This window comes from Solanum lycopersicum, chromosome 8, assembly GCF_036512215.1.
Source record: "Solanum lycopersicum chromosome 8, SLM_r2.1".
NCBI classification, from domain to species: domain Eukaryota; kingdom Viridiplantae; phylum Streptophyta; class Magnoliopsida; order Solanales; family Solanaceae; genus Solanum; species Solanum lycopersicum.
Window position 1 is genome coordinate 28,770,144 of NC_090807.1, and position 25,687 is coordinate 28,795,830.

At 34.5% G+C, this 25,687-nt stretch overlaps 1 protein-coding gene across 1 annotated transcript; it reads left to right on the plus strand.

The window, feature by feature from the left end:
* Positions 1-1,036: 1,036 nt before the first annotated feature.
* LOC138337885 (uncharacterized) lies at positions 1,037-1,797 on the plus strand. The gene is made up of 2 exons (XM_069288322.1): positions 1,037-1,284; positions 1,527-1,797. Exons 1-2 carry the CDS (start codon positions 1,037-1,039, stop codon positions 1,795-1,797), a joined length of 519 nt encoding a protein of 172 aa, XP_069144423.1.
* The last annotated feature ends 23,890 nt before the right edge of the window (positions 1,798-25,687 follow it).

Consider the following 25,687-nt stretch of genomic DNA (forward strand, 5'->3'; position numbering starts at 1 on the left):
ATGCTTAGAGCCTTCCACTGAGAGTTTATATAGGCCAAGGGTTTTCTTAGGGACAGAAATGTTTATCGAGTGCCAAACAAGAAAAGAATGTAGGCTCGAAGTATGAAAAATTGGTATAAGAATATAGAGTTCAAGAGTCCTAGGGATTATATAAAGACGTGTCTATAGATTCATAGTTATCAGTGTGAAGCACGCCACATTTATAATTAGGAGGTTGCAACACTTAGGAAATTGTGTCACTTCTTTCACACTCATTTCACGCTTTAGATTTTGATCTCTAAAAGTCTCTCTCTAATTCATTTTTGTGTGTGTATATTCGTTAATCAGGCCTCCATAAAGAGCTGGTCATAGTCGTCATGCTAGGAGAAACATTTAGAAGCAAGGGGTACGTAATGTACCTGAAGTGCAACCCCAAGGAGAAGTCATGAATGCTGAGTTTAGGGAAGCTATTTGAATGCTAAGCCAAGTTGTGACTAACCAGTTGGGAAAAAAAGAGGAGCAAGATAGGAATTGGTTGTTACTTCGAGAATCCGAGAGGTTTTGAAAATGAATCCTCCAAGTTTTATAATGGTTCAAGCACTAATAAGGATCCAGAGGGTTTTGTTGAGGAAATGAAAAAGGTATTTAAGGTTATGCAAGTTGTCTATGTTGAGCCAATATAACTAGTTGTCTATGTTGAGCCAATAGAACTAGTTGCATATAAACTGAAAAATGTTGCTAAAAGTTGGTGTGACTAGTGGAAGAATGGTACAGCTAAGGGAGCACCACCTGCAAGTTGTCTATGTTAAGCCAATACAACTTGTTACATATAAACTGAAAAATGTTGCTAAAAGTTAGTGTGACTAGTGGAAGAAGGGTACAGCTAAGGGAGCACCACCTGAGAGTTGGGTATTCTGACGAGGCCTTCTTGGGGTGTTAATTTCCCTGAGAAATGAGAGAGGACAAGGTATGACAGTTTCTTACCTTTAAGCAAGATTCACTAAGTGTTCATAAGAATGGTTTGAAGTTCACCTAAGTATCCTGATATGCTCTGGAGATGGTTGCGGATATGAGGAGCAGGATTAGTCGTTTTGTTGTTTGCTTATCCCTTCTGTCAAGAAAAAAGGGAAAGGCAATTACGCTAATTGGGGACATAGATATAGCAAGGCTAATGGTCTATGTGCAACAGGTTGTAGAAGTGGAGTTGAGGGATAAAGAGGAGTTTAGAAACAAGAATGTATTCTCTAACAAAAGCAAAACCGACCTACACCATTATCTGCTAGTGGACCTGCGCCAAAAACAAATGTGAGTACAATATTCACAATTCACAACACTTTTGAGCTAGACCTGCACAGTCTTAAGGTAGTGTCTCACAAGCAGGTAACTGGGCTCATGCATGTGCTAAGTGTGGTAGGACCCACTGGCTTTACAAGTTGTTTCAAAAGTGGATAAGAGGGTCACTTCATGAAAGAGTGCCCTAGGAACCGTCAAGGTAATGGGAATCACGAAAATAGAGTCCAATCTTAATCAGTTGCTCCACTAGATAGGGCTTCACCCAGAGGAGCTCCTTTCAGTTCTGATGGAGGAGCAAAACGCCTTTATGCGATCACTATTCATCAAGAGAAAGAGAATTTTCCAAATGTTGTCACTGGTATGATCAATGTCTTTACTCTTGATTTTTATGCTTTTGTAGACGCAAAAGCAAATTTACCTTTTGTGACTTCTTATGTTTCAAATAATTTTGTTGTTTTTCCTGAGGAACTTTTTAAACCATTTTGTGTTTCTACACCTATTGGGGAGTCTATTCTAGCTGAGTGAGTATATCATGATTGTGTCGTATCCATCAATCGCAAGAACACCATGGCTGATTTAGTTGAGTTTTACATGGTAGATTTCAATGTCATTCTTGGTGTGGACTTGCTTCATGCATGTAATGTCTCTATTGATTGTATAATTCATGAATTTAGGTTTCAAATTCCTAATGAGACAGTTATAGAGTTGAGTAGTAGTTCAGCAGTATCCAAGGGTCATTTCATTTCATACCTTAAGGAAATAAATTTAGTTTCCAAGGGTTGTGTCTATCACTTAGTATAACTTAATGACTCTAGATATTCATCCTATATCTATTTCGCCATATAAAATGACTTCAGCAAAGTTGAAAGAGCTAAAAGAGAATTCGAAAGAGCGCATTGACAAGGGTTTTTATTTGACCAAGAATCTCACCTTGTGGCACTCCGGTCCTATTTGTGAGGAAGAAGGATGGTTCCCTTATGATGTATATAGATTACAGTTAGTTGAGCAAGGTTACCATGAAAAATAAATATCCTCTTCCGATAATAGTGATCTCTTCGATCAACTTATGGTGATACTTGTTTATCTAAGATAGAAGTTAGATCAGGCTACCATTAGTTGAGGGTAAGGGAATGTGATATCCTGAAGACATCATTAAAGACCCGTTGGTCATTATTAGTTCATTGTTATGTCCTTTGGTTTGACTAATGTGCCTGCAGGGTTCATGGACCGTATGAATAGAGTATTCAAACCTTATTTAGATATTTTTGTTATGGAATTTATTGATGACATACTAAACTATTTGAGGATTGAAGAAGTTTATGCTAGTCATCTCAGAATAATTCTCCAAACTCTAAAGGATAGAGAGTTGTATGCCAATTTCTCTAAGTGTGAGTTTTAGCTTGAGTAAGTGGCATTATTAGGCCACATTGTGTCTGGAAAGGGAATTAAAGTTGATACCTTGAAAATGGAGGCAGTGCAAAATTGTCCTAGACCCACATCGCCAACTGATACTACGAGTTTCTTGGGGTTGGCTAGATATTATAGAAGGTTAGTATAGGGTTTCTTATCTATTTCATCCCCTTTGACCAAGTTAACTCATAAAATAGTGAAATTTCAATGTTCTGAAGTAATATCCTTCAAGAACTAAAAAAAAGGTTGACTACTGCGTAATATTGGTCTTACAAGAATGCATGCAACGCTTTATTATTTATTACGGTGCGTCTAGAGTTGGTTTGGGTGTTGCGCCAATGTGGAATGGAAAAGTTATACATTATGCCTCCACATAGTTGAAATATTATGAGAAGAATTACCCAACCCATGATCTAGAGTTGGCTGATGTAGTATTTGCTCTAAAAATATGGTGTCATTATATTTATGGTGTTCATGTGGATGTATTCACCTATAACAAGAGTCTTCAGTATGTGTTTACTAAGAAAGAGCTAAATCTCAGACAAAGGAGCTGGTTAGAATTACTCAAGGATTATGACATGTATATTTTTTATCATGCAAGTAGTACAACCCATTTTGAGGAACATAAGAAAAATATAGTAGAGATGTGCATAGACTCTCATGATTAGGAGTCTGACTAATGGATTCCATTGAAAGAGGAATAGGTGATGAATGACGCTAAATCATCCTTAGTGTGAGAAGCTAAAGAATAGCAAGATCAAGATCCTATTTTTCTTGAATTGAAGGCAAATGCTCAGAAGCAAAAACTAATGGCGTTTGAACAAGGAGGAGATAGTGTATTGAGGTACCAAGGTAGGTTGTGTGTACCAAGGGTGGATGAGCTACAAGAAAAAGCCACGGAGGTAGTTCATAGCTCTAGATACTCTACCCATCCCGATTCCACAAAGATATATCGCGATTTGAAAGAAGTTTATCGTTGAGTAGTATGAAAAAAGGTATTGTTGAGTTTGTTGCTAAGTAAACTGAAATGCCAACAAGTTAAAGTAGATCACCAAAGGCCTGATTGTATGGCTCAAGATATAGGAGATGATCAATATGAACTTCATCACATATTTACCAAGATCTCACAGGCAGTATGATCCAATTTGGTGATTGTCGATAGAATGACCAAATCAACCATCTTTTTACTAGTAAAGACTACCCATTCGTCAGAGGATTATGCTAAGTTGTATATCCTAGAGGTAGTCAGACTTCATGAAGTTCCTATTTCCATTGTTTCAGACAGGGGTGCGTATTTTGCTGCACACTTTTGAAAGTCATTCTAAAAAGGCTTGGATTCAAAGGTGAGCTTAAGTACATCTTTTCATCCTCAGAAAGATGGTCAAGAAGAGCGCATGATTCAGACCTTAAATGATATGTTGAGGTATTGTATGATTTATTTGAAAGGTAATTGGGGTGATCACTACCTCTTATTGAGTTTTCTTTCAACAATAGTTAGCACTCTATCATCCAAATGACTCCTTATGAAGCTCTTAATGGGAGAAGATGACGATCTCCTGTGTTTGATGGTTTAAAGTTGATGAAGTAGGGTTGATAGGACCAGACTTAGGTCATTAAGTTACGGAGAAAGTGAAATTCATTCAAGAGAGGTTGAAGATGGTGCAGAGTTGTCAGAAATCCTTCATTGATGTTAGAAAAAAGGAGTTAGAGTTTGAAGTAGATAATTGGGTATACCAAAAAGTTTCACCCATTAAAGGTGTTAAGATATTTGGTTAGAAGGGGAAGCTTAGTCACAGGTACATTCCTTACAGAATATCCAAGAGGATTGACAATGTAGCTTATGAGTTAGAGCTAAAACAAGAGTTAGTAGTGGTCCATATGATATTTTACATATCCATGTTGATAAAGTGCATGGGAGATCCTTCACTTATCATACCAACTAAAGATATTGGTATCAAGGATAGCTTGTTCAATGAGAAGATTCTAGTTCATATTCTAGAACGCCAAGTTTACAAGTTGAGGACTAAAGAAAAAGCATTACTCAAAGTTCATTGAAGAAACTAGTTTTTTGAGGAGGCTACTTGGAAGCTAAGTAGGATATGAAAAAGAGATATCCATGTATCTTTAAGCATGGAGAAATAATATATCAAGGTACTAATTCTCTTCTTGGTACTCTTTAATTTATATACGTGATGTGTTAGATTTACTTGTTGGGTGTTTAAGATGAATGTTAGTGTAAGACCTCGAAAATGACTCAGGTGAAACTAGATCCTTAAATGGTTGTTGCAATGGTCTAAGGTCCTAAAATACTTGTTGTGATTGTCTAAGGTCCTAAAATGGTCTATAATGTGGTATTGAGACAGTGTCTTAGAGTGTAGGTACATTGTAAGTCAAACGTCAAGGGACGACCAAGACATTCGACAACTAAATCACCTATGTGCCTCATATGTGGTTTTATGTGTTTATATGTCGTTCGTGATGTTATAAGGTCCTTAAATGATTTATTATGGTGTAAATCGGAAGTGTGTAAATTTTCATAAAGTTTGGAGGTCAAACGTCCAAGAACGTCCATGACGTTTGAAAGGTTTTCCTTGAAACAACATTGCGTGCCTATGCATGTTTCGTCGAGTTTTATGTGTTTGTTTTGGATGAAACTCATATAAAATCATGTTTGGGTTGGAAAATTCCGTTCAAACATACCCAAGGACTATCCAAGGTCCTTGAGGAAGGACCCATGATTGGTGGCCAAGACTGTCCAAGACAGCCCACCTATGGATGGCAATCGACGACCAGTGGGTCAGTCGACGCCCTATAGGTGAGGTATCATCAATTGTGACTTAGTATTGGGATAGGAGGGATCAAATAAAAGCCTCATTACCAGACCACGGACCAACAGAATGGTCCGTTCGTCAAGGACGGGCCGTCGATAGTCCATCCATCGTTTTGGTCTGTCCCTGCGCAGGCCACTGTCAGTTCAAGGGGTGAATTGGTACCCCAATAATACTTTGGAAGGTTGTTTGTGTTTATGGGTATTTTAATAGTATATAAGTCATGAAAATCTTATTTAAACCCTAACACCTAAATCAAAACACATTCCCTCCTAAAATTTCTTCAAAAACCTCCATGACAGATCAAGGTGAATATGGAGTTTGAAGATGGTTCTTCAATGGAGTTTATTATTAAATTATAATTGTTTTATTCTATAAGATATGTGAGTTCTTCATCTAAGGCTTTCTATCACTTTAGAGCCAATTTCAAAGATGATTTTCAAAGATTTCAAAAAGATGAAAAAGTTCTATTTCTACTCTAAAAGGTTTTAAAACATTATGATATGATATTATTGATGTATAATTGATGTTTTCCAATGAATTTATCCATGAACCCTTGAGATTATCAAATCTCTCAATTTGAATAAAATATGGGTTATGTGATCATGCTTTGATGTTAATGAATTCATGTGTAGAATGTTATGAGCTTTTGATTCATAAATAGATTATGATTGGTTTATAGGATGTTTTGATTTGATCAATTTATTATTGTATATTCTTAGATATATTGAATATTAAGCTTATTGAATTGATATTGACTTAATGCTTAAGAATTCTAGTGTAGTTTTCTATGGGTTATCTAATGATGTAAGAACTGTATTTAATTGATGTATAGGTTGTAGTAGATTGATAAATCTATGTTGAATTAAACTAGTTTCATTGAGTATTATAAATTATGTATTGAATTTATGTTCATGGACATGGTAAGGTCCTTATCGTATGGAATTCGATAATTTAACTTTGGATTGAAGTGGTAAATTGAATGGGTTATGGTATCAAATTGGATATTTTAACTTTGGATTGAAGTGGTGAAATTGAATGGGTAGTAGGATTCCCTAACACTCTTAATATTATGTATAGTTTCGTATTCTAATGTTGATTCGTATGGTCCACTTATGGTGGCGGTTTTATGTGAATTGATGTTGCCTTGTCGGCGTTACTTTATATATTGTGATAATCATAATCTTGACGGCACTACTTGACGTATTATGATGATTGTTGATTATGTGAAGTATAATCATATCTACATATATGTGAAGTAATGTGAAAGCATGTGTTCTTCTATTGATGTTATCTAGGTGATCATGTTAGACTATGACTATGTTTTATATGTGTAGTCTTAGAGTAGTGATTGTTCCTAATTGACAATGTTAGTCTATAATAGTTATATTGATGATGATATGGTGCTGTAAAGGATGACTTAAAGATGATAATGGTTATTCCTATGTGCTTCTAGAATGACATGCAATATGTGTTAAGGGGAACTATGTTGTGTCTTGTCTTGGTTGACTTTTGTCCCTTACTTGATGTATGTATGAATATGATTATGTGATTTCTTGACTTAGGATGATAAAGCCTCTTAGTCTTGAATGTATGAATGATATGTGAGACCTTGAATGATGCTAAGAAGGTTATTTATGTGAAACCTTGAACCTAGTGGTAAGGTTATTAATGTTCAAGTCGAAAGTCGTAATGGTATCCTTCAAGTTAAGGAATGATGGACTTAAGGTTGATTGGTTGGAATGACATCATATCAAACCATAGGAAAGTCATCATGAGGTTCTTGTCACCATTGTAAGGTAGCCCTAGAGGACCTCTTTGGTAGGGTAAATGTGATTGGGTTATGAACTTTATATGGAAACCCTTTATATGAACCTTAATGTGAATTACTCTTTGAGAAAAAAGGCTAGCACCGAGTGAGTATGGTAAGGGAAGTAGTTCTAGTCAAAGGATGAGACTAGAATACAAATCATGCCCTTCATATTCCTTAATCATGTGACTACATAGGATGTGTCCAAGTTCTACCATTGGCGAGTAGAACACTCTCATCGGAATAGGTTAGAACTCTGGATTCCATGTTTTGCTACCATGGTCTATGTCGATTATTGTCTATTCTCGTCATGTGGGATACCTACTAGAATTAGAGAAGTTCTATGAAGTTTAGGTGGTGGTATGGGACATTATCTAGACATTGTACAATAGGATTTGAAGGTGTTAGTTAAAGTCCGTAGGTCTTCTCCAAGACCATTACTTGAATGTCCTTTATGTGACGAATATCTCTTAAACGAAATAATGAATGCAATGACTTAAGTTAAGAAAGTATGCAAAATGAATATGTACTTAGGTATCTTGAAGAGGTCAATCATGGACGTTATGCTCTTGATTCAATTGAGTACGTCTTTTGATAACCTTTATAGGGGAGAATGTCATATTTTATGTATGCTAATGTATTGAGTGAGAATGATTCTATCTTAGGTAGTCTATTAGGATTTCTTAAGTGTGTGTGTAAGGGACTGTATGGGTGGTCGCTTCACAACTCACTCAAGTAAACCTTAGAGTCACTTTGGTAGGAGGAATCTCATGTTCATGTGATTGATGTATTTGAGAGTATGTATATCTCATTATAGGTGATCTTAAGGATCATTTAGGTGTGCCTAGAGAGGGGGTATGTGTGGTATCTCTCCGTCTTACTTAAGTGAGTCTTATGATAGCTTTTAGTGAGGTAATTATATGCTACATGGTGTGAAAAGTGAAGCTAAGGAACTTCACTGTACAGTGAAGGACTTTACCGTAACAGTGAAGTAAGCTCACTGTAATGTCTTCTTAAAATGTGACTATTGTCTTAAATGATTTCTTATATGTTTCTAAATTGTTAAATGTTGTTCTTATGATTATATTATGCTGTTTTATCGAAATTCATGAAAAATATGTTATTTACTAAATGACTCTTTTTCATGATTTTTGCATGGCTTCCATACTTAGTACATCTAATGTGCTAACTCCTTCTTTTAACTTTTTGACTAAAATGTAGGGAATTGGAAGTCTTGATGTGCCATAAAGGATGGATAGGTTTCTAAGGGTTGAAGATGAAGTATTGGTGAGTCCTCATCGATTCGAGTAAAATATCCACAAGTTCCTTATGTCTTAGTCTATATTTTATGTCTTTTATGGGCTTTGACCAAAGTGTTGTATAATCCAAAGTTTAGATGGTTCAATGAGATTGTTGGAAAGGTTTAATGTTTTTTTAAATGAAAGTCTTACTCTTGCGTATTGTTTATGAAAGAGTTCTTCGTGTGTGAAGAAAGTTTTAAATTCTTACTTATTTTATAATGTTTATTATGAAATGAATGATACGAGTGACTTAGATGATACTTCTTGAAGTGTCATTTGTCGTGTGGCATCACAAGGATGCTCTAAGTTCTATGGTAAACTTGTGGGTCGTTACAGTTAGATATTACACCTTAGCCTAGTAAGAGTAATCTTATTAAAAATGAATGTTTCCAAGGGTAATATATAGTAGTACCTCTCCATTTGAAAAAACTATAATGAGTACGAATTGGGAAAATATATTTTAGGAAAGAATGAAAAATCTAGAAATTTCTTAAGTTATATCAAGTTTGAATTTTGGGTCAACCTCAAACTACCATAACACCTAGCTCAGAATGAGTTAGGTGTTCTTCCAGATACCGTATAAAATATCTTGGAATAATCTTTTTAACACCGCTGAGTTTGCATGATTCCGAGTTTTTATGAGTGAGATATGCCTACTTAAAGTTGGGTTGTTCAAATAAGAAAAGTCTAATTCAGATTTGAAAGGGTGGTTTGGTATTTACCTTAAAATTATTCTAATTCATTTATAGGAGTTTGTTTGGCATCTAATCATAATTATATAAGTTTAGAAAAATGGGAAATTCACGCTAGGGCCTGGAGAAAAGAGAAAAGAGGAGAAAGGAGAAGAAAGTTGAGGATTCATCGATTTCTTGGAGATTTTCGTCTGGATTTTGACAAAGTTTATTCCATACGAGGTCTGTAAGATCACATAGCAATGGGTTAGTTATCCCATGCACCAATCACGATTCAATTCAGTGAAGTTGTATTATTTTGATAGAAAATTATGGAGTTTTTAGTGATAATTCTTTTGAAATCTTATGAGTTCATGTTGTTGAAGTCTCTTGAAATTGATTCATGTGTTTTGGTGTAAGTTCAAGTAGAATCTTACGTATTTAGAACATGTATTCGATTCTAAGTGTTTTGGGAAAGAACCATGTGAAATTAGATGGTTTAGAGTTTAAAATTGAAGGAGGAATTTCATCAAAAATCTGGGGAAACGGCTGGGGCACTGAGCCTCTTGGTGCACCCCAAAACACTCTCTAAATAATTAACTCTGGGATTCCACGTCATCTACATCACCACAAGTAATTCTCTAATTTTTCAGTGTTCCTGCGCCACTCAGAGCACCAGGGATGCCAGTTCACCCACTTTTTCCCCCTTCATTTCGTACCAGTTCTTTAGCAACGTACCTATGTTTTCTAGTCAATTTATATGCTCTAAGGTACATCAAAACTTCATGAAATCATCTATAAACATGATATCATTAACCTTCAATCCACAATTCAATTTAAGGAAAGTTAAGAGTCAAGTCAAGAAGTTAAAATTTAAGTAACGAGAAATTCATAGAGTTTTCCAAAAGTCTTCCGCAAACGTTTCACCTTTGTTTTAAGACTTAAGTTTTGAGTTGAATAAAGAGCAAGAGTTAATTTCTTTTCTTCAAGTATTATTCGGTATCTAAGTATTTCGAAAAGTTAAAAAGTTTTCACATTTGAACAAAAAGGAGATCACAAAACCAAAGAAAGTTTTTTGTTTTATAAAAAAATATGAGTGGAGCACATTCTGGGAGTAGTATTGAGCACCGATATGGGGACGCAAGTTCATAATAACTCAACCCTCCATAAACCATGTCGACATCATGTTTAGAAAATGATCATACTTCTTAGTTAATTCCTTAGTCTTTTTAGCATAGACTAGTGGATCCACTTAGTTAAGGTGTTCTATATGAAGGCAAAGTATAAGGCAATTCTAATAAAATGGGAAAGGTGATGTATCATTACTTAGGATGATAGTGATGGTTGTCACTAAGAGATAATCCCACAGTATTATATTACTTTACATGTATATTGAGTTGTTATTGCATTTCTTTAACAAATTGAAATCCTACAACCTGTTTTAAATGTTTTGTTTAACTGCACCATTATTGTTGTTTTACTTTGCATTTGAGTTGAATTATTAATGAGTTGAGTAAATCCAAGGTAAGTGTTCATTTCATATTCCTTTCAAGCTTATGTCTTGTTTAATATTCCCCCTTTCATACTCGTACATTCGATGTACTGATGCCTTTTGGCCTAAATCATTTTATGGTGCAGACGTTAGATGGTCAGGATCAACATCCAGTGCCTCATTGATCCGGTTGATCAATCAGAGTCAGTTGGTGAGCCTCCTTGCTTTTTGGAGAACTCCTTTACAATGATTTAGTATTTAAGTTGTTAAGATGATCGAGGGTCTTGTCCCGACATCCCTCCTTATTTTAGAGGCTTCATAGACAGTTAGTAGTTCATTTGTCTTCACATTAATCTTTCTTATGTTAAGACTTATGTTGCCATCTATGGATAGCTGAATGTTTTATCCGTAAAATTTATGATATTAATTTGAAATAGTTGTTTTATAAGTTCATTGATCATTGTAATAATGCTTAGAGTCTTCCGCTAAGAGTCTAGCCATGCTAAGGGTTTTCTTGGGGCTAGAAACAGTTCTCCACCAGTCCTAGTCCTGCCTAGGGTGTAGGCTCGGGGTGTGACATAGGGAGCCGCACCTTCATCTGGCAATAGGTTGTCTTTTGACTACAATTGTTACAATTGTAGAGAACCTGGGCATATGAGTAGAGATTGTCCCAGCCACGCATGTATGACCCCATGCAACAATCGACCAGAGCAATGGTACCAGCAGGTAGCAATATTAATGGCAAAGGAAGTCCTTGAAGTTGTAGAGCAGGAAATCACAAGGTCATAGAAGCCGGGGAAATGGTAATGAAGGTAGAGTAGCAGTGCAGCTAGTCGAAGGTTTCTCATCAAGATGACAGGAATCAGTTTTTATGCCTTTCCTAAGACCAATTATGATGACAGGAATCAGTTTTTATGCCTTTCGTAAGACCAATTATGATGACAGGAATCAGTTTTTATGCCTTTCCTAAGACCAATGATGAGTTGTCTGATGCAGTGATCATAGGTACTATTCTTTTTTGTGGCAGGATGACTATTGTTGTTAAATTCAGGGTCTACTTATTATATGTATCAGTTCAGTTTTCCTTGGAATTTGATGTCCTTTGTGATGTGTTGTATGCCCCCATCAATGTTTCTACCCGAGTTAGAGAGTTTATCATAGTCACCCATGTCTATCATGCTTGTGTTGTTTTATTTATGGGTTTTCCGACTTGACTAATTTGGTTATTTTTTATATGAATGAATTTTTTATAATCTTAGGAATGACTTGGTTGTTCCTCTATTATGTTGTGCTTTACATTAATGCTAATTCTCTGACTCTAGAGATCCTAGGTAGGGATGTACAAACCTAAGCTAGTTAAGGTCATATCTTTTGTTTAGGCTAGAAAACTGGTGGAGCAGGGGTGTTTAGCATATTTGGCTCATATTCATGATGTAGATGATGAGTCTCCCTCTGTTAAGTTTATTCCCATAGTGTTTGAGTTAAAAGAGTGTTTTCAATCGATTTGTTTGGTATACCTCTAGATAAGGATATAGATTTTCGCATTGACTTGGAACCTGGAACTCACCCAATTTCCATTCATTCTTACAACATGGCTCTGACAGAAGGAGCTTCTTGATAAAGGTTTCATCTGTCCTAGTGCTTTCCCGTGGGGTGGTCCTATTTTATTTGTTAAGAAGAACGATGGTAGTATATAGATATGCATAAACTATCGACAGTTAAATACGGTAACCAATAGAAATAAGTCTTAGTTGCCTCAGATAGATGATCTCTTTGACAGTTGTGGGATGCATCAATGTTCTCTAAAATTGTCTGGTCTGGTTACCATTAGTTAATGGTTAGGCCTAGGAATGTACCCAAAATGGAATTTTGTTTATTCGAAGATTAAAGAACAGAATGCGGACCATCTTCATTGTTTTGCTGTCCTTGGAAACTAGAAGTTATATGGCTAATTTTCCAAGTGTGAGTTCTTTTTTACTTCAGTTGCCTTTTTGGGGCACATTGTTTCAAATAAAGGAGTAATGGTATATCTCCAAAAGATCAAGGCATTCAAGAACTAGGTCCATTCTAGATCTGTGACTGAAGTTAGGAGTTTTGTGGGGATAGCCAGGTACTATTGATGGGTTGTGAAAAATTATTCTTCTATCGCCACACGTATGACATAGCGGACCCAAAAGGAGGTACCTTTCGCGTGGACTAACAAATGTAAAAAGAGTTTCAAAATATTCTGGCACTATGTGTGAGAGGTACATATTTCGTTATTTATTGTGATAATTTACATTAGGGATTGGGTATTGTGTTGATGTAGGAAAGAAATGTCATATCTTATGCATCACGGCAGCTGAAGGTTCATGAGTGAGACTATCAGACGCATGACTTGGAGTTGGCAACGGTAGTATTTGCTCTCAAGATCTGGTGGAATTACCTTTATGGTGTCAAGTGTGAGGTGTTTACTAATTATCATAGTCTAGAATATGTATTCACCTAGAAAAACATTAATCTAAGACAACAAAATTTTATGGAGTCACTCAAGGATTATGATGTTACCATCTAGTATCATCTGGGTAAGGCTGACATGGTGGCAGACACGTTAAGATGGAAAATAGTGAGTATGGGTAGTCTAGGTTTATTAGGTATGTCCAAGCAAACTTTGGCCAAGGATATTCAAACCATAGAGTCTAAGTTTATGAGCTTGGTCATATCAGAGAAAGGTGGGGTGTTAGTTATCAATGAGGTTAGGCCTACATTTATTGAGGAGATCAAATCCCAGAAGTTTGAAAATGAGTTTGAATGAGCTGAGAAAGAAGAGAGTTTTTGGAAAGGCACAAGATGCGACTCTTGTTGCGGGTGGTGTGCACAATTTTAAGGAAAGGAGTATTTGTGTTCCCCAAGTAATGACTTGATTTGAAATATGTTGACATAATCCCATGGTTTGCTGTATTCCATTCATCTGGGTGTGAGAATAATGTACCAAGATTTGAAACGGCTTTATTTATGGCCTGACATGAAGATAAATATACCTGAGTTTGTGGCTAAATGCTACAAACTGTCAACAGGTAAAGTATGAGCATTAAAGGCGTGCAGAATAAAAGTGGGAAAGGATAGCTATGGATTTAATGGTTGGTCTTCCCAAGACCTTAGGCATAGTTTACTCCATTTGGTTGGTGGTTGACACACTAACTAAGTCAACCCACTTCGCTCCAGTTAGACCAGATTATAACGCTCAGCAGTTGGCTAAGGTTTATGTGAAGGAGATAGTGAGGCTGCATGGGGTGCCCCTTTCCATTATCTTGGACTGTGGTACAAAGTTCACATCCAAGTTTTGCAGAAAATTGCTTAAAGATTAGGGCACACAACTCATTTTTAGCACAAACTTCCATTCACAGATTGATGGGTAGTTAAAGAGAACTATTAAGTGTTCGATGACATGTTGAGGCCATGTGTGATTGACTTTGGAGAACATTCGGATATGTTCCTAACTTTGTGTGAGTTAACCTATAATAATAGTTATCACTCCAGCATTGACATGGCACTCTTCGAGGCACTTTATAAGAGGGGATGTAGATAATTCATAAAGTGGTTTGAGGCTGGAGATGTGAAACATTTGGGGGTTGATTTGGTGAAAGATTCTCAAGATAAGGTGAGAAGCATCCAAGCTAAGCTTTTACCACCCCAAATTCGACAGAAAAAGTATGTAGACCGTAAGGTAAGGGACATGAATTTTCAGTTTAGTGAGCAAGTTCTTCGTAAAGTTCCACCAATAAAGAGAAATGAGATTTGGTAAGAAGGGCAAGCTTAGTCCTTGATATATCAAGCCATTTTAGATACTTGACTATGTAGGGCCACTAGTTTATAGGTCGGCTTTATCGCCTAGCCTATGTAGAGTCCATCCATTGCTTCATGTGTCCATATTGAAGAAGTATCATCGAGACAGAGATTACACCATGAAACGACACTTAGTATTATTAGACAAAGATTTTTAGTATGAAGAAGAATTTGATTGCAACTCTTGATAGCGACTCCGGATGTTGAGGAACAAGGACATAAAGTCCGTGAAGGTTCAATGGAAGCATCGTCCAATTAAAAAAACTACTTGGAAAATTGAGAAGGACATGCGATACAAATGTACCCAATTATTCGACGAACCAGGTACTACTATACTTCTACCTTAACCAGTTTTTATAATATATCATTCGGGGATGAGTAATGGGTAAATTGGTATCTATTTTAACGACATGTTTCCATCATTTATGGAAAAGTCATTAGGGAAGGAATTGTGGCCAGAAGTAGTAACTTGAAAATTTCTAGCCTAGGCTAAACTTGGACGAAATATGAGTCAAGTAAGGTATAGGGAAATCCAATAATGGATGGGGGTGGGATAATTAAGAGTTTTATCACGTGAGTGGATAGCCAAGACGTTAAGGAGCTTGTACGACTTTATTTATGAAATTCAGGTGAGTAGAACTTCTGAAACTGATCTTAGCATGAAAGGTAGTTTTAGAACGTCTAGGTTTGAAAGTGTATTTTAAAATGGGAGATTGGAACTCAAATTCTGAGTTTCTATGTCCATGCAATCAAATATGGTGGGATGGGGCCCACTATGGTGGGCTAATCGCAACCTAAACTGGGGAAAACCCCAAGAATATTATTTCTTCAAACCTTCATTCTTAAGAGATATGGGATGACCCATGGCAGTTTATTATCAGATTCTTATGAATTCTCACACTAAAGGTAAGTTAATTACTCCATAATCCATATTTCAATTCTTAAAACTTAGAATTGTTGATAGTGATCATTGTGATAGGGTTTTGACCTGAAGTTAATGGTGAGAAAAGCCCTAGTTGAACATTAGGATCATGGGTTTGGCGTGGGGTTGATATTTTGATATAATATAGGTATATTAGACCTTTTTATTTATCCATGCATTAGCTACTTGTTTTAAACCAAGAACAAGCTGAAAGATTCTAGAAGGGGAATGCTCAAAGTGTCTCAGAAGTATTCAGGCTTAGTTTTGAGGTAGGTGATGGTTCGACTTCACGTTCTGTTATAAACACTTGTTAATTGCTTTATTTTATACATGTATGCATGTGAATAGGGAAACATGAATAGAATCTAATAAAATGATTATGTGCTAACAGTCACAGGCCATGAACTAGTGACTTGACAGTGTGATTACGGGCACCATTCATTATGGGCGTGATTGTGATTGTGGTTGTGTTGAATGTATCGGGTGACATGTTTCAACACATATTGGGTGTCATGTTACGACACATATATTGGATCAGGCGTCACGTTGCAACACATATAATGGATTGAGACTCATGTTTTGACATATGTATATTGGACCGGTTGTTACGTTCTAACACAGGTATATTGGATTAGGTGTCACGTTCCGAGACTAACAGTTTGGGTGAGGATTCCATGAGAGGACCATTTGTAATTATTACATTCTAGCCTACATGTCAGTGATATTGGGAAATTGTATGTTGCTCATAAAGTGATAATTGAATTATGCATTTTGTATATGTGTGTTTACTATGTTGAATTTACTTTCCTATGTTTCGTTGACTAGAGTAGATGCATTATCTTACTAGTATCCGTGGATTCATGTATTGATATTGCACTTGCTCTTTTCTTGTTGAGTACATGTCACGCCCCGAGCCTTCACCCTGGACGCGGCTGGACCCCAATGACCATTGCTGGCCTTGAGTGAACCCTTGTCCTGGCTTACTTAACTTAGTGGAAGACGTAACTCATTAGTAAAACAATAAAATTCTCATAATTAATTTAATTTAATGTCTTGGCCAAAATTGCACAATATTCTCAAATATAATATCTACAATAACAGAGATTCAACTGAACTATATAATTGAATATCTATATATGAACCCTCTATAATAACTAGGATGAATGTTGAGACAAACCCCTCAACATTTTATAAGGAAAATATTGAAAGCAATAAAGGGTCTTCCAGAAGCAATGAAGCTCACCACTAACTCTAGATGCTCAAACTGGATCAACGAGGCGTGGATGCTGATCCTGGTTACATGTGTCTACATCATAAGATAATGAAGTCCAACTGGCATCAGTACATTGAATGTACGAGTATGCGAGTTGGAATGCTAAACAACTTAAGCTTGATGAGAATAAGATGAACTTCCCTTGGATCTGCTCAAATCAAGAATTACTCAACTAAATGTATGTATATAAAGCAATTTAAAACACATGTGATATATATATAAAGCTTGTAAAACAGTAAAGCAACTCAATTCACTCAAAAAAAATGCAGTAGAAAACTCAATTTTACTTATATATGAAAGTAATATAGTTATGTGGGAGGTTCTCTAACCGACAACCACCACTATGAGTTTAAGTGGTGATACATCGTCTCGCCCACGCTGCCAGAAGTATCCTATACTTTGTCGTCGCATAGAACTCCTCAACTTAGTGGATCCACTACCTTAACTTACGTGATCATCTAAGAAGTATGACCTGTTAACATCCATGATGGCTACATGGTTTACATGGAGAATTGAGTTAATATGAACTCTCATCCCCACATCCATGCTCAATACTACTCCAAAAATATAATTTAGATCATGCTTTTAAAATAACTTCCTTCCTTTGGGTTAAGATAATTTATTCAACTCTTTTTAGCTTTTAAAAAGACCTCTTGGAATCATGTTCCCTTTTCTTGTTTAAAACGCTGTTGGGAAATCTTAGTTTTCTCTTGACGTAAATTTAAAAAGATTTATAAACTTTCTAAGGAATACTTAGTTCCCTTATATCTTTAGAGAAATGAACTCAACTATTTACTCTTTACTTGACTTGAAACTTTTGATCTTAATACTTAAGAATACTTAGTCCCCCTATACTTCCTTTAAGGAAAGACAACTTTTACTCTTTCTTTAACTTGAAGCTTGAGCCTTAAAACGAGGTTAAAACCTTTAAATAAGATTCTCATAAACTTTAAGAAACTCTACTTTAACTTACTTCATAGTTTTAGACTTTACTTCTTAACTTCCTTTACTTTGATCCTAACTTTCCTTGAATTGAATTATGGATTCAAGGTTCATGATTCATGTTTATGGATGATTTCATGATTTTTAGATGTACCTTAGGTATTGAAATCGACTAGGAATGGTAGGTACATCACATAGGAACTAGTACTAAAAGTTAGGAAAGAACGGGGTCTTCAGGCGTCCTTGGTACTCTGAGAGGCGAGGAGAGCCAGAACTTGACAGACAGACTCTGGTCTCAGGCGCCAGGGCTAGCGCAGTGCGCCAGATCTTGTCAAACAGAGACTATCCTGAGGGGCTTTGGTAGGTGCGGCGCCCCATGGCCTGCTAGATGGGACCTCCGACATTTCTTCTCCATTTTTCCTCTCTAAACCTTCAAAATTTCCATGGATCTTACCCCATTAACTTGGAATCACTAATAACCTCCATACCCAATAGATTAAACCCAAAAAACAACCCGGAAATATGAACCCAATCAACTAGAACATACTACAACTCAACAAACAAGAATTTAACCATTGTTCATCAAGGATTTCAATGTTGATCATTCGATTTATCAAAAGTCGCTGAATTGGTGTGTGGGGGAAATAACGCAACAGATAAAGATCACACATACATTATAGGGATCATCCTCGACGAATTCCACTTGAAGATCTTGGCATGCTTGATGAATTCTTGGCCTTTTTACCTTTTTCTTTCTTCTCTTCTCTTTTCTCCCAAGCCCTAAGCGTATTCCAATTTTCTAAAACTGACTTAAGGCTCGGTTTTACCCCTAATAAATCCTTAAAATGAATTAGGAAATAGTAGGGTGAAAAGACTACTTTACCCTTACTAAAATCCGGATTGGAACCTTATTCAGTCCAACTTCCTATAGGCATATCTACCTCATACGATATCGAAAATGCGCAAACCCGGCAGCATTAGAAATGTATCTTCAAGGACTTTCCAACCATATAACGAACTAACTCTAACTCATTCTAATCTAGAAGTTATGTCCATTTAAAAATGGCCAAAAACTCACTTTTACACTTAGGAAATTTTTCAGATTTTTCCTATTCTTTCCAAAAGTGATTATTTTTGGTTTCTTAGCCCATACCTAGCTATTTTGAGTTATGAGATGTTACATTACATAGTATCTTCCGGCGGCTACTAAGAAACCTTATCTAGGATATCATTGACCGAGATCGGATTCGAGGGTGAGCCAGTTCTTTCAGACTGTTATGAATCCATCCTTTGTTTAGTCTATTTTTTTCGGACTCAGACTAGTTGTTTAAACATTTTAATTATTTTTAGATTTAGGGGTTGCACCCCCTTTTTCTTAGGCTTGTTGGTTAGTAGAGTTATGATACAATGACTTTCAGGTCTAGGGGTTGAATTTCCGCGAGGGTTATGCATAGTTATTGTGTTAGACTTCGAAATTTATGAGAACTCCTTATTTAATTCATCATTTTAATCTGCTTTCGTATCTTTAAATGATTTAGTCCCTTTAATGTGGTTAGTCAGATTAATGTAGTTGGTTCTCCCACCGGAGCGTTGGTGTGGGTGCCACTCACGACGGTCAGAGTCGTGACAGTAACATTATATAATAGAAATATTCATTATATTCTTATTCTTTATTACCACCATACTATTATAACATATGAATTTAAGGGTTTATACAAAAAAAGATCATATGAATTTGAAGTATCGTAAGTTATATTTCATGAAGAGGTAATTTAATAAAAAAATTATTTTAAATTATTGTTATTTCGCGCAAAGTTAGCATAAGTTTTCTAGTGAAGAAATAAGTTACAAAGGGATAAAGATCCGGTCAAGTATAATTAGGTCAAGTAATGTTCAATGACCTTAAGATTCATGACATGTGTACTATATAATAATTTATGGTTGAGATTCATTAAATCATATATTCATCATAATAATAAATTTGAATTATATATTCATCTTAATAATACAAACAACAAAGCTGTCAACTATTTTTATCTGGAAACTATCAAATAAAGCAATTAAGTGTACCCAAGCTAATATTTTCAAGAAAAAAAATCAAGATTGGCGAGTATGCGGATCGAGAGTTGACGATAAGACTCAATCTGATAATGCAAATACTTTCAATTAGGTATATTATATTTTCTTTCTCAATCTTGATTCTTTTTTTGAAAGTATTAACTTGGGTATACACTTAATTGTTTTATTCGACAATTTTAAAAAAATAGTGGACAACTTTGTTGTTTTTATATTAAGATCATTAGTATATAATTTAAATCAATCTCAACCATAAATAATCATATAATACACAAGCCATGAATCTATAAGGCTATTGAACATTACTTGACCTAATTATAGTTGATCGGATATTTATCCTTTACAAAGTTATATAGAAGATGAAATGTAAAAAAATTCTCCCCCTTATTTTTGCTAAGAATGTCACATCATTTAAGGTGAAAAAAAAGTTAGTAATGAATTAAATGCAGTATTGATAGTTAAAAGGTTTAATGAGTTTAAATAAGACATAAGGTATAATTGTTTGAATAAATAATGAGAGTTAATACTTAAAAATGAAATGAAAGACCTCATCATAAGTAAATATTTTAAGAAAAGAAAACGTTCAATGTAGGCACTTAATCATGCCATTTCTACGAATTTGCTTTTGCCTTAATTTTCAGACTTTTGAAGTTTGAAAAATGGTCAAAAAACCTACCAAGAAAGATGAATAATATTTTAAAGTCTTAGGGAGTGTCACGTCATTGGGTCTATCTTTAAATGTACTTTTACTTGCACAAAATAAGTATACTAAAGAAATATTAATCCCAAAAGGCATAAGTAAAACATGACTTTTGAAATACTAATTCAATATAAATAAGATATCACCAACACGTTTGTCTTTAACTATGAAGTTAGAAAATAAGAAAGAAATAATCATGATTAAATCATAATTAAAAAATCAATTATTTAAAGTTTTCTAAAGATCACTTTTCTATTGAGCTAACATTTCACAGAACTTAAATAATATTGTAAAAATATATTCAATCATAAATCTTCATATGTATATATATATATATGTGGATTATCCATTAGATTTATCCAACTATTAATTGGATTCATGTATAAGTCCTTCCAATGTGATAATAATTTTCAAGATAACTATGTATCTATTAATTAGATGACTTTTCGAAGTGATATCTCAACACTATAAATAGAGATATCACTCACTATTTGGAAGAAACACTTGAATAAGAAAAGTTCTCTCATCTATCTTATAGTTCTTGTCTTCTTCTTATTATTATATTATATTTTGAGCTTTCTTTAAAATATTATCTTATTAATATGAAGTATCATTACTTTCAAAAAAAAAAATGTTAAATCATTACTTTCAAATTGATGACACATTAAAACTAGAATAAATAACATACTATTTTATAGAGCATTGTTGTGCATTTTATATTATAATTGAAAATTTTATTTCTTTAATTTAACAAAAAAAAGAAAAGAAATGCCGAATGATTCCCTCGATCTATCAGTTGGAAGATCACTTTTTTGTTGCCTTTGATAAATAAAGTGTAAAAATTTAGTTGCATCTTATCTTTAGATGATACACCTTCTATTTGGAGAAATAACTATTTAAATTATTGAAATAGGCGACAATCAGTATATTTATACATATTTTGTTAATCATTTAGACTTATAGTTAAACAAACAAGTGTGATTATATCTCTTGATGAATCTTCGAAATCATCATTGAACTTCATTCTTGACATCTTGATGAATTTATACCAGATTCATTTTACTATTTTTTGTGAATCTTATATATTGTCTTTAAACTTTCTTTTAATCTTGATTAACATATGTTTGGCTACAATGACATAAGTATAAATGTTAAGGAATATATCTATAATCTTCATCAAAGTGATGGCCATAAATTGTCAGATTACCTATTTTTTGTCATCTCTTTGTTTATTAACAATATGATTGATGAAGAAAATGAAGGAAAATTTTTTAAAAAGAAAAGATATTTCGATTTAAAAAAAGAAAAAATGAATACGACTAGCTAAAAATTGTACGTAGGATTCTTATTTATGGATTGATTAATCATGAAAAATCGGTAAATGGAAGTTAAGGAGACATGATATTTATGTATAGAAAGCAAATGATAGAGTTTTTTTTTACTCATGGAACATTATTAGATATAGTAAATATGATAATTTATTTAATTATTAAATATATAATGATTCTGTGGAAAAATTCACAAAAAAGAGAAAAATAAATATGAATATTGGTCAAAGGTGTCACATCACTTTATCTATATCTAGCTAGCTTTATTATATATACAATTTTTTATATCCTTTATAAGTTGGATATTCTATAAAAGTAATGTTCAAAACTATAAAGTAGTTCAATAATTATGAGATGAGAAGACCTTTTTTCGTCTCACTTAATGAAGGTCTTAATTTTAACCATTTAGCTAGATTCATTTTATTAAGTGTGTTTGATTTTAGGTCTAAATCTTAATCATTTAGACTCATTTAAGTTCATTAAGATTAAGACGTCTGAATCTGAATAAATATCTAAATATTAAGATGTGCATTAAGATTTACATGTCTAGATCACAATAAATATATGATATGATGATGAGGTATATAGATATGAATACTAAATGGTTAAGACTATTTATTTTCAATGAATGTGCATATGAAATTAAATTTATATCAATAAAATAATTTAAAATTTTCATTTAGTAAAAAAGAATTACAGTTTTATAAAAAAGTATTTTAATTTTTTATATTTAATTTAAAAATTAAATTATATAAAGTGAAAATAAAAAGTGTATATTGATAAAAAAATATTGCAATAACATGATTTTTTTAAAGAATTCAATGAAAAAATCTTTTCATAAAAAAATATTCCACTAATCAAATAATAAAGAAGGTTTTACATTATCAACGCCTGACATATATTCTAGCTAATAAGAAAAAAAATGAAAAATTCCTATTATTTTTTTCCGAAAAGCTTAATCTAATTCTCAAACTTGTGAGCCTTAAGCATCATCCATATTTTTTAGTTGTTGTTAGTTTCATCAGATAATCAACAATTTTACTGTATAATGGTTTTTCTCATCCAAGACTATTAAATTTTTTTCATTCCATCCTTCAAATCTAGGTTCACTTTTTTTTGTTAAGTAATAATTCTAAGCAATACTCGTCTTCTCATCAATTTTTAGTTGACATAAATAGATTTTTCTTTTCATTCAAAAAATTTTTCTTTCAATCGAAACTGAAAATTGAGATGTAAAATTGTTAAGAACTCCATACTTTTGTACAATGTATATATATGTATAGTAGTATATATATGTAACATCTAGCATCTAGAAAGAATTAGAAGGAAGTATAAAATCTGGAAATAGTTACTTTTGAAAAGTATAAGGAAATCTGGAAAATTTAAGTTAAAGGTAAGTTTTGGGTCAACATCAAACGATCATAACTTCTATCGCGGGATAAGTTAGGTGTATTTCCAGATATGATTGGAAAGATCTTGAAACAATCTTTCCAACACTACCAAGTTTGCGCGATTCTAAAAGTTCATATTAGTGAGTTATGCCCATCGAAAGTTGGGATGTTGGATCAAGAAAATGTCCAAATCTGGGATTTTAAGGGGTATTTTAGTCTTTCACTATCCTATTATTTTAATCCGTTTTTAGGAGTTTGATATGGGTCAAATCAGAACTTAGTGAGTTTTAGAAGTTTGGAATTTCATGCTAGGGCTTAGGAGAAAGGAGAAGAGAAAAGAAGAAGGAGAAAAAGGGTTAATTCATCAAAATCGATCAAGATAGTTGGGATTTTTGCCAAGGAATTATTCCTATCAAGTATGTGAGGCTATCAAAACATTGAAATCGTTCTCACACGTTCCAAGCATATTATTTCAGTTTAGATTCATCCTAAAAGTGTTTGAAATTTTGGTGATATCGATGCCTATTTTCTTGAATTCATATATTATTGTTGAATCTGTCTGAGTTGGGAAGTTTCTGAGTTCTTTATGTTGTGTTATAGAGTTGATTCGAGTTAAATTCTTAGGTACATTTGTTGGGTATTTGTATCTAAAGTGATTTCAGAAAAAGAATCGAGTTTGATCAGGGTGGTGCTCATGTGATTCAATGGGATTTAGTGTTACTTGATCAGAATTTGACTTTTGAGGAAGAGCAAATAACCATTTTGGATAGGCAAATTCGGAATCTAAGGTCCAAGGAGATTGCTTCAGTAAAGGTTCAGTGGAAGCATCGTCCGGTGGAGGAGGCTACATGGGAGACAGAGTCAGATATGAGGAGTAAATATCCTCATCTTTTTTAGCGTTCAGGTTAGCTCTTTTCTTTTCCCGTTCGAGGACAAACGTTTGTCTATGTAAAAGGTGATGTAATGACCCGCTAGGTCGTTTTGAGAACTAGGACTATTTTGGCTCTTTGATAAAAATTTAAAAGGTTTATTTTAACAATTCGGTAACTACGAGTACCTAGTTGAGGAAACTTTTATTAAATAAGTAATATAGATAATAGGTTAGTCGGGTTTCACGGTTAAGAATTCTTGTTTAGAAAATAAAAAAATAGATGCAGAAACTTATGGTAAGCGACGAACGAGAGGAGAAAAAATAACCACTGCTAGCGAAAACAAAGAACTTCTCATTCCTTTTCAATTCTACAAAAGGTATGTTGTCAGAGTAATTTGGTTTGTTGTTATTATTATATTATTACATGGATAATGAATATCAAAGCGGGGAAAGCAATTGGTATCTATTATGTTTAAAGAACGATAGTTTCTTTCTTAAAATAAATTGAAATAGACAATGGGTAAGGGAGAAAGATAGGGGTCTCGTACCAATGGTGTGACGAGCATTGGTACGAGTAACGGTGTTATAAAAGGGAAAGTTACTACTATAGAATGTGGATTGTAATTTGAAATTGCCAAAGCATATGGGAATTAGCTGATATATTATTGACTTGAAATTTTTGTGTCGTGACCAAATTTCCTCTCTCTAACAACTAATTTATTATGGTCGGGAGGATCCCCAATTCTTCATTGATCCACAAGACCTGGATTCCATACTGAGGGTTATTTGTTTTCGAGAGGGATAATCAACTCCGCAAATATCGATCGAAACTTGAACCCTTGTATAGGTGCTACCGTGGTAGCAAGAGAGGCCAGGCGGTGACAATCGAGAGGTTGTCACTAAGCATTCCTAGTCACACGGGAAAAGAGGTCAAATGGCAAGGCAAGTCCATACGCCCGTTTGGCTCCTCGCAGAGTATAGCTCACATCCAAACATCTGATTGGGAAACGGGGCAACGCCCATGAAGCTCCGGCGGAAAGGGACGGCCTGCCAGGCCGTATGCCCATGGGTGCAGGATTCTTCGAAAAAGCGTAGGCTGATTCGGAGACCTGGGACCTTGTCTTAGTAATGAATGAAGGGAAGCTCTTCGAGCTTTCTCAGCCAGCGGATTATGTAGTGGTCGGCTACTGCTTCGGATGGATAATACGACGTTACTACTCTCCTTCCTGCTTGCCATTTCCTTTTTAAAGCTACTCATTCTTCAACCCCAGGATGTGATGACCTATTCTATCTTAACTTTAGCTACTCAGAAACCTAAACGATAGATGTTTTTACCCCCATCTTCCCAAACCAATTTACATATTTGAGATGGCTCCATGTGTGGTGTGATAAGATAAGGACACCTCTTCTTTCATTTGTCCTGAAAACAAGCTATTTGTTCTGAAAGAAAAGCAAGCTAAGATGTTTTTTTCGCGGCAAGAGCGGTGTTGTATCAGCAACAGGAAAGTTATTTGGCAGGATGATTTTTGTTTTTTAACAGTTTGGGGAATGGAAGCTGAACTTCCCTTTGGTTAT

Coding starts and splice junctions, on each gene's coding strand:
- LOC138337885 (XM_069288322.1), top strand. CDS start 1,037: ATGGTTGCGGATATGAGGAGCAGGATTAGTCGTTTTGTTGTTTGCTTA. Junction 1,285..1,526: donor GACCTGCGCCAAAAACAAAT/GTGAGTACAATA, acceptor TCCACTAGATAG/GGCTTCACCCAGAGGAGCTC.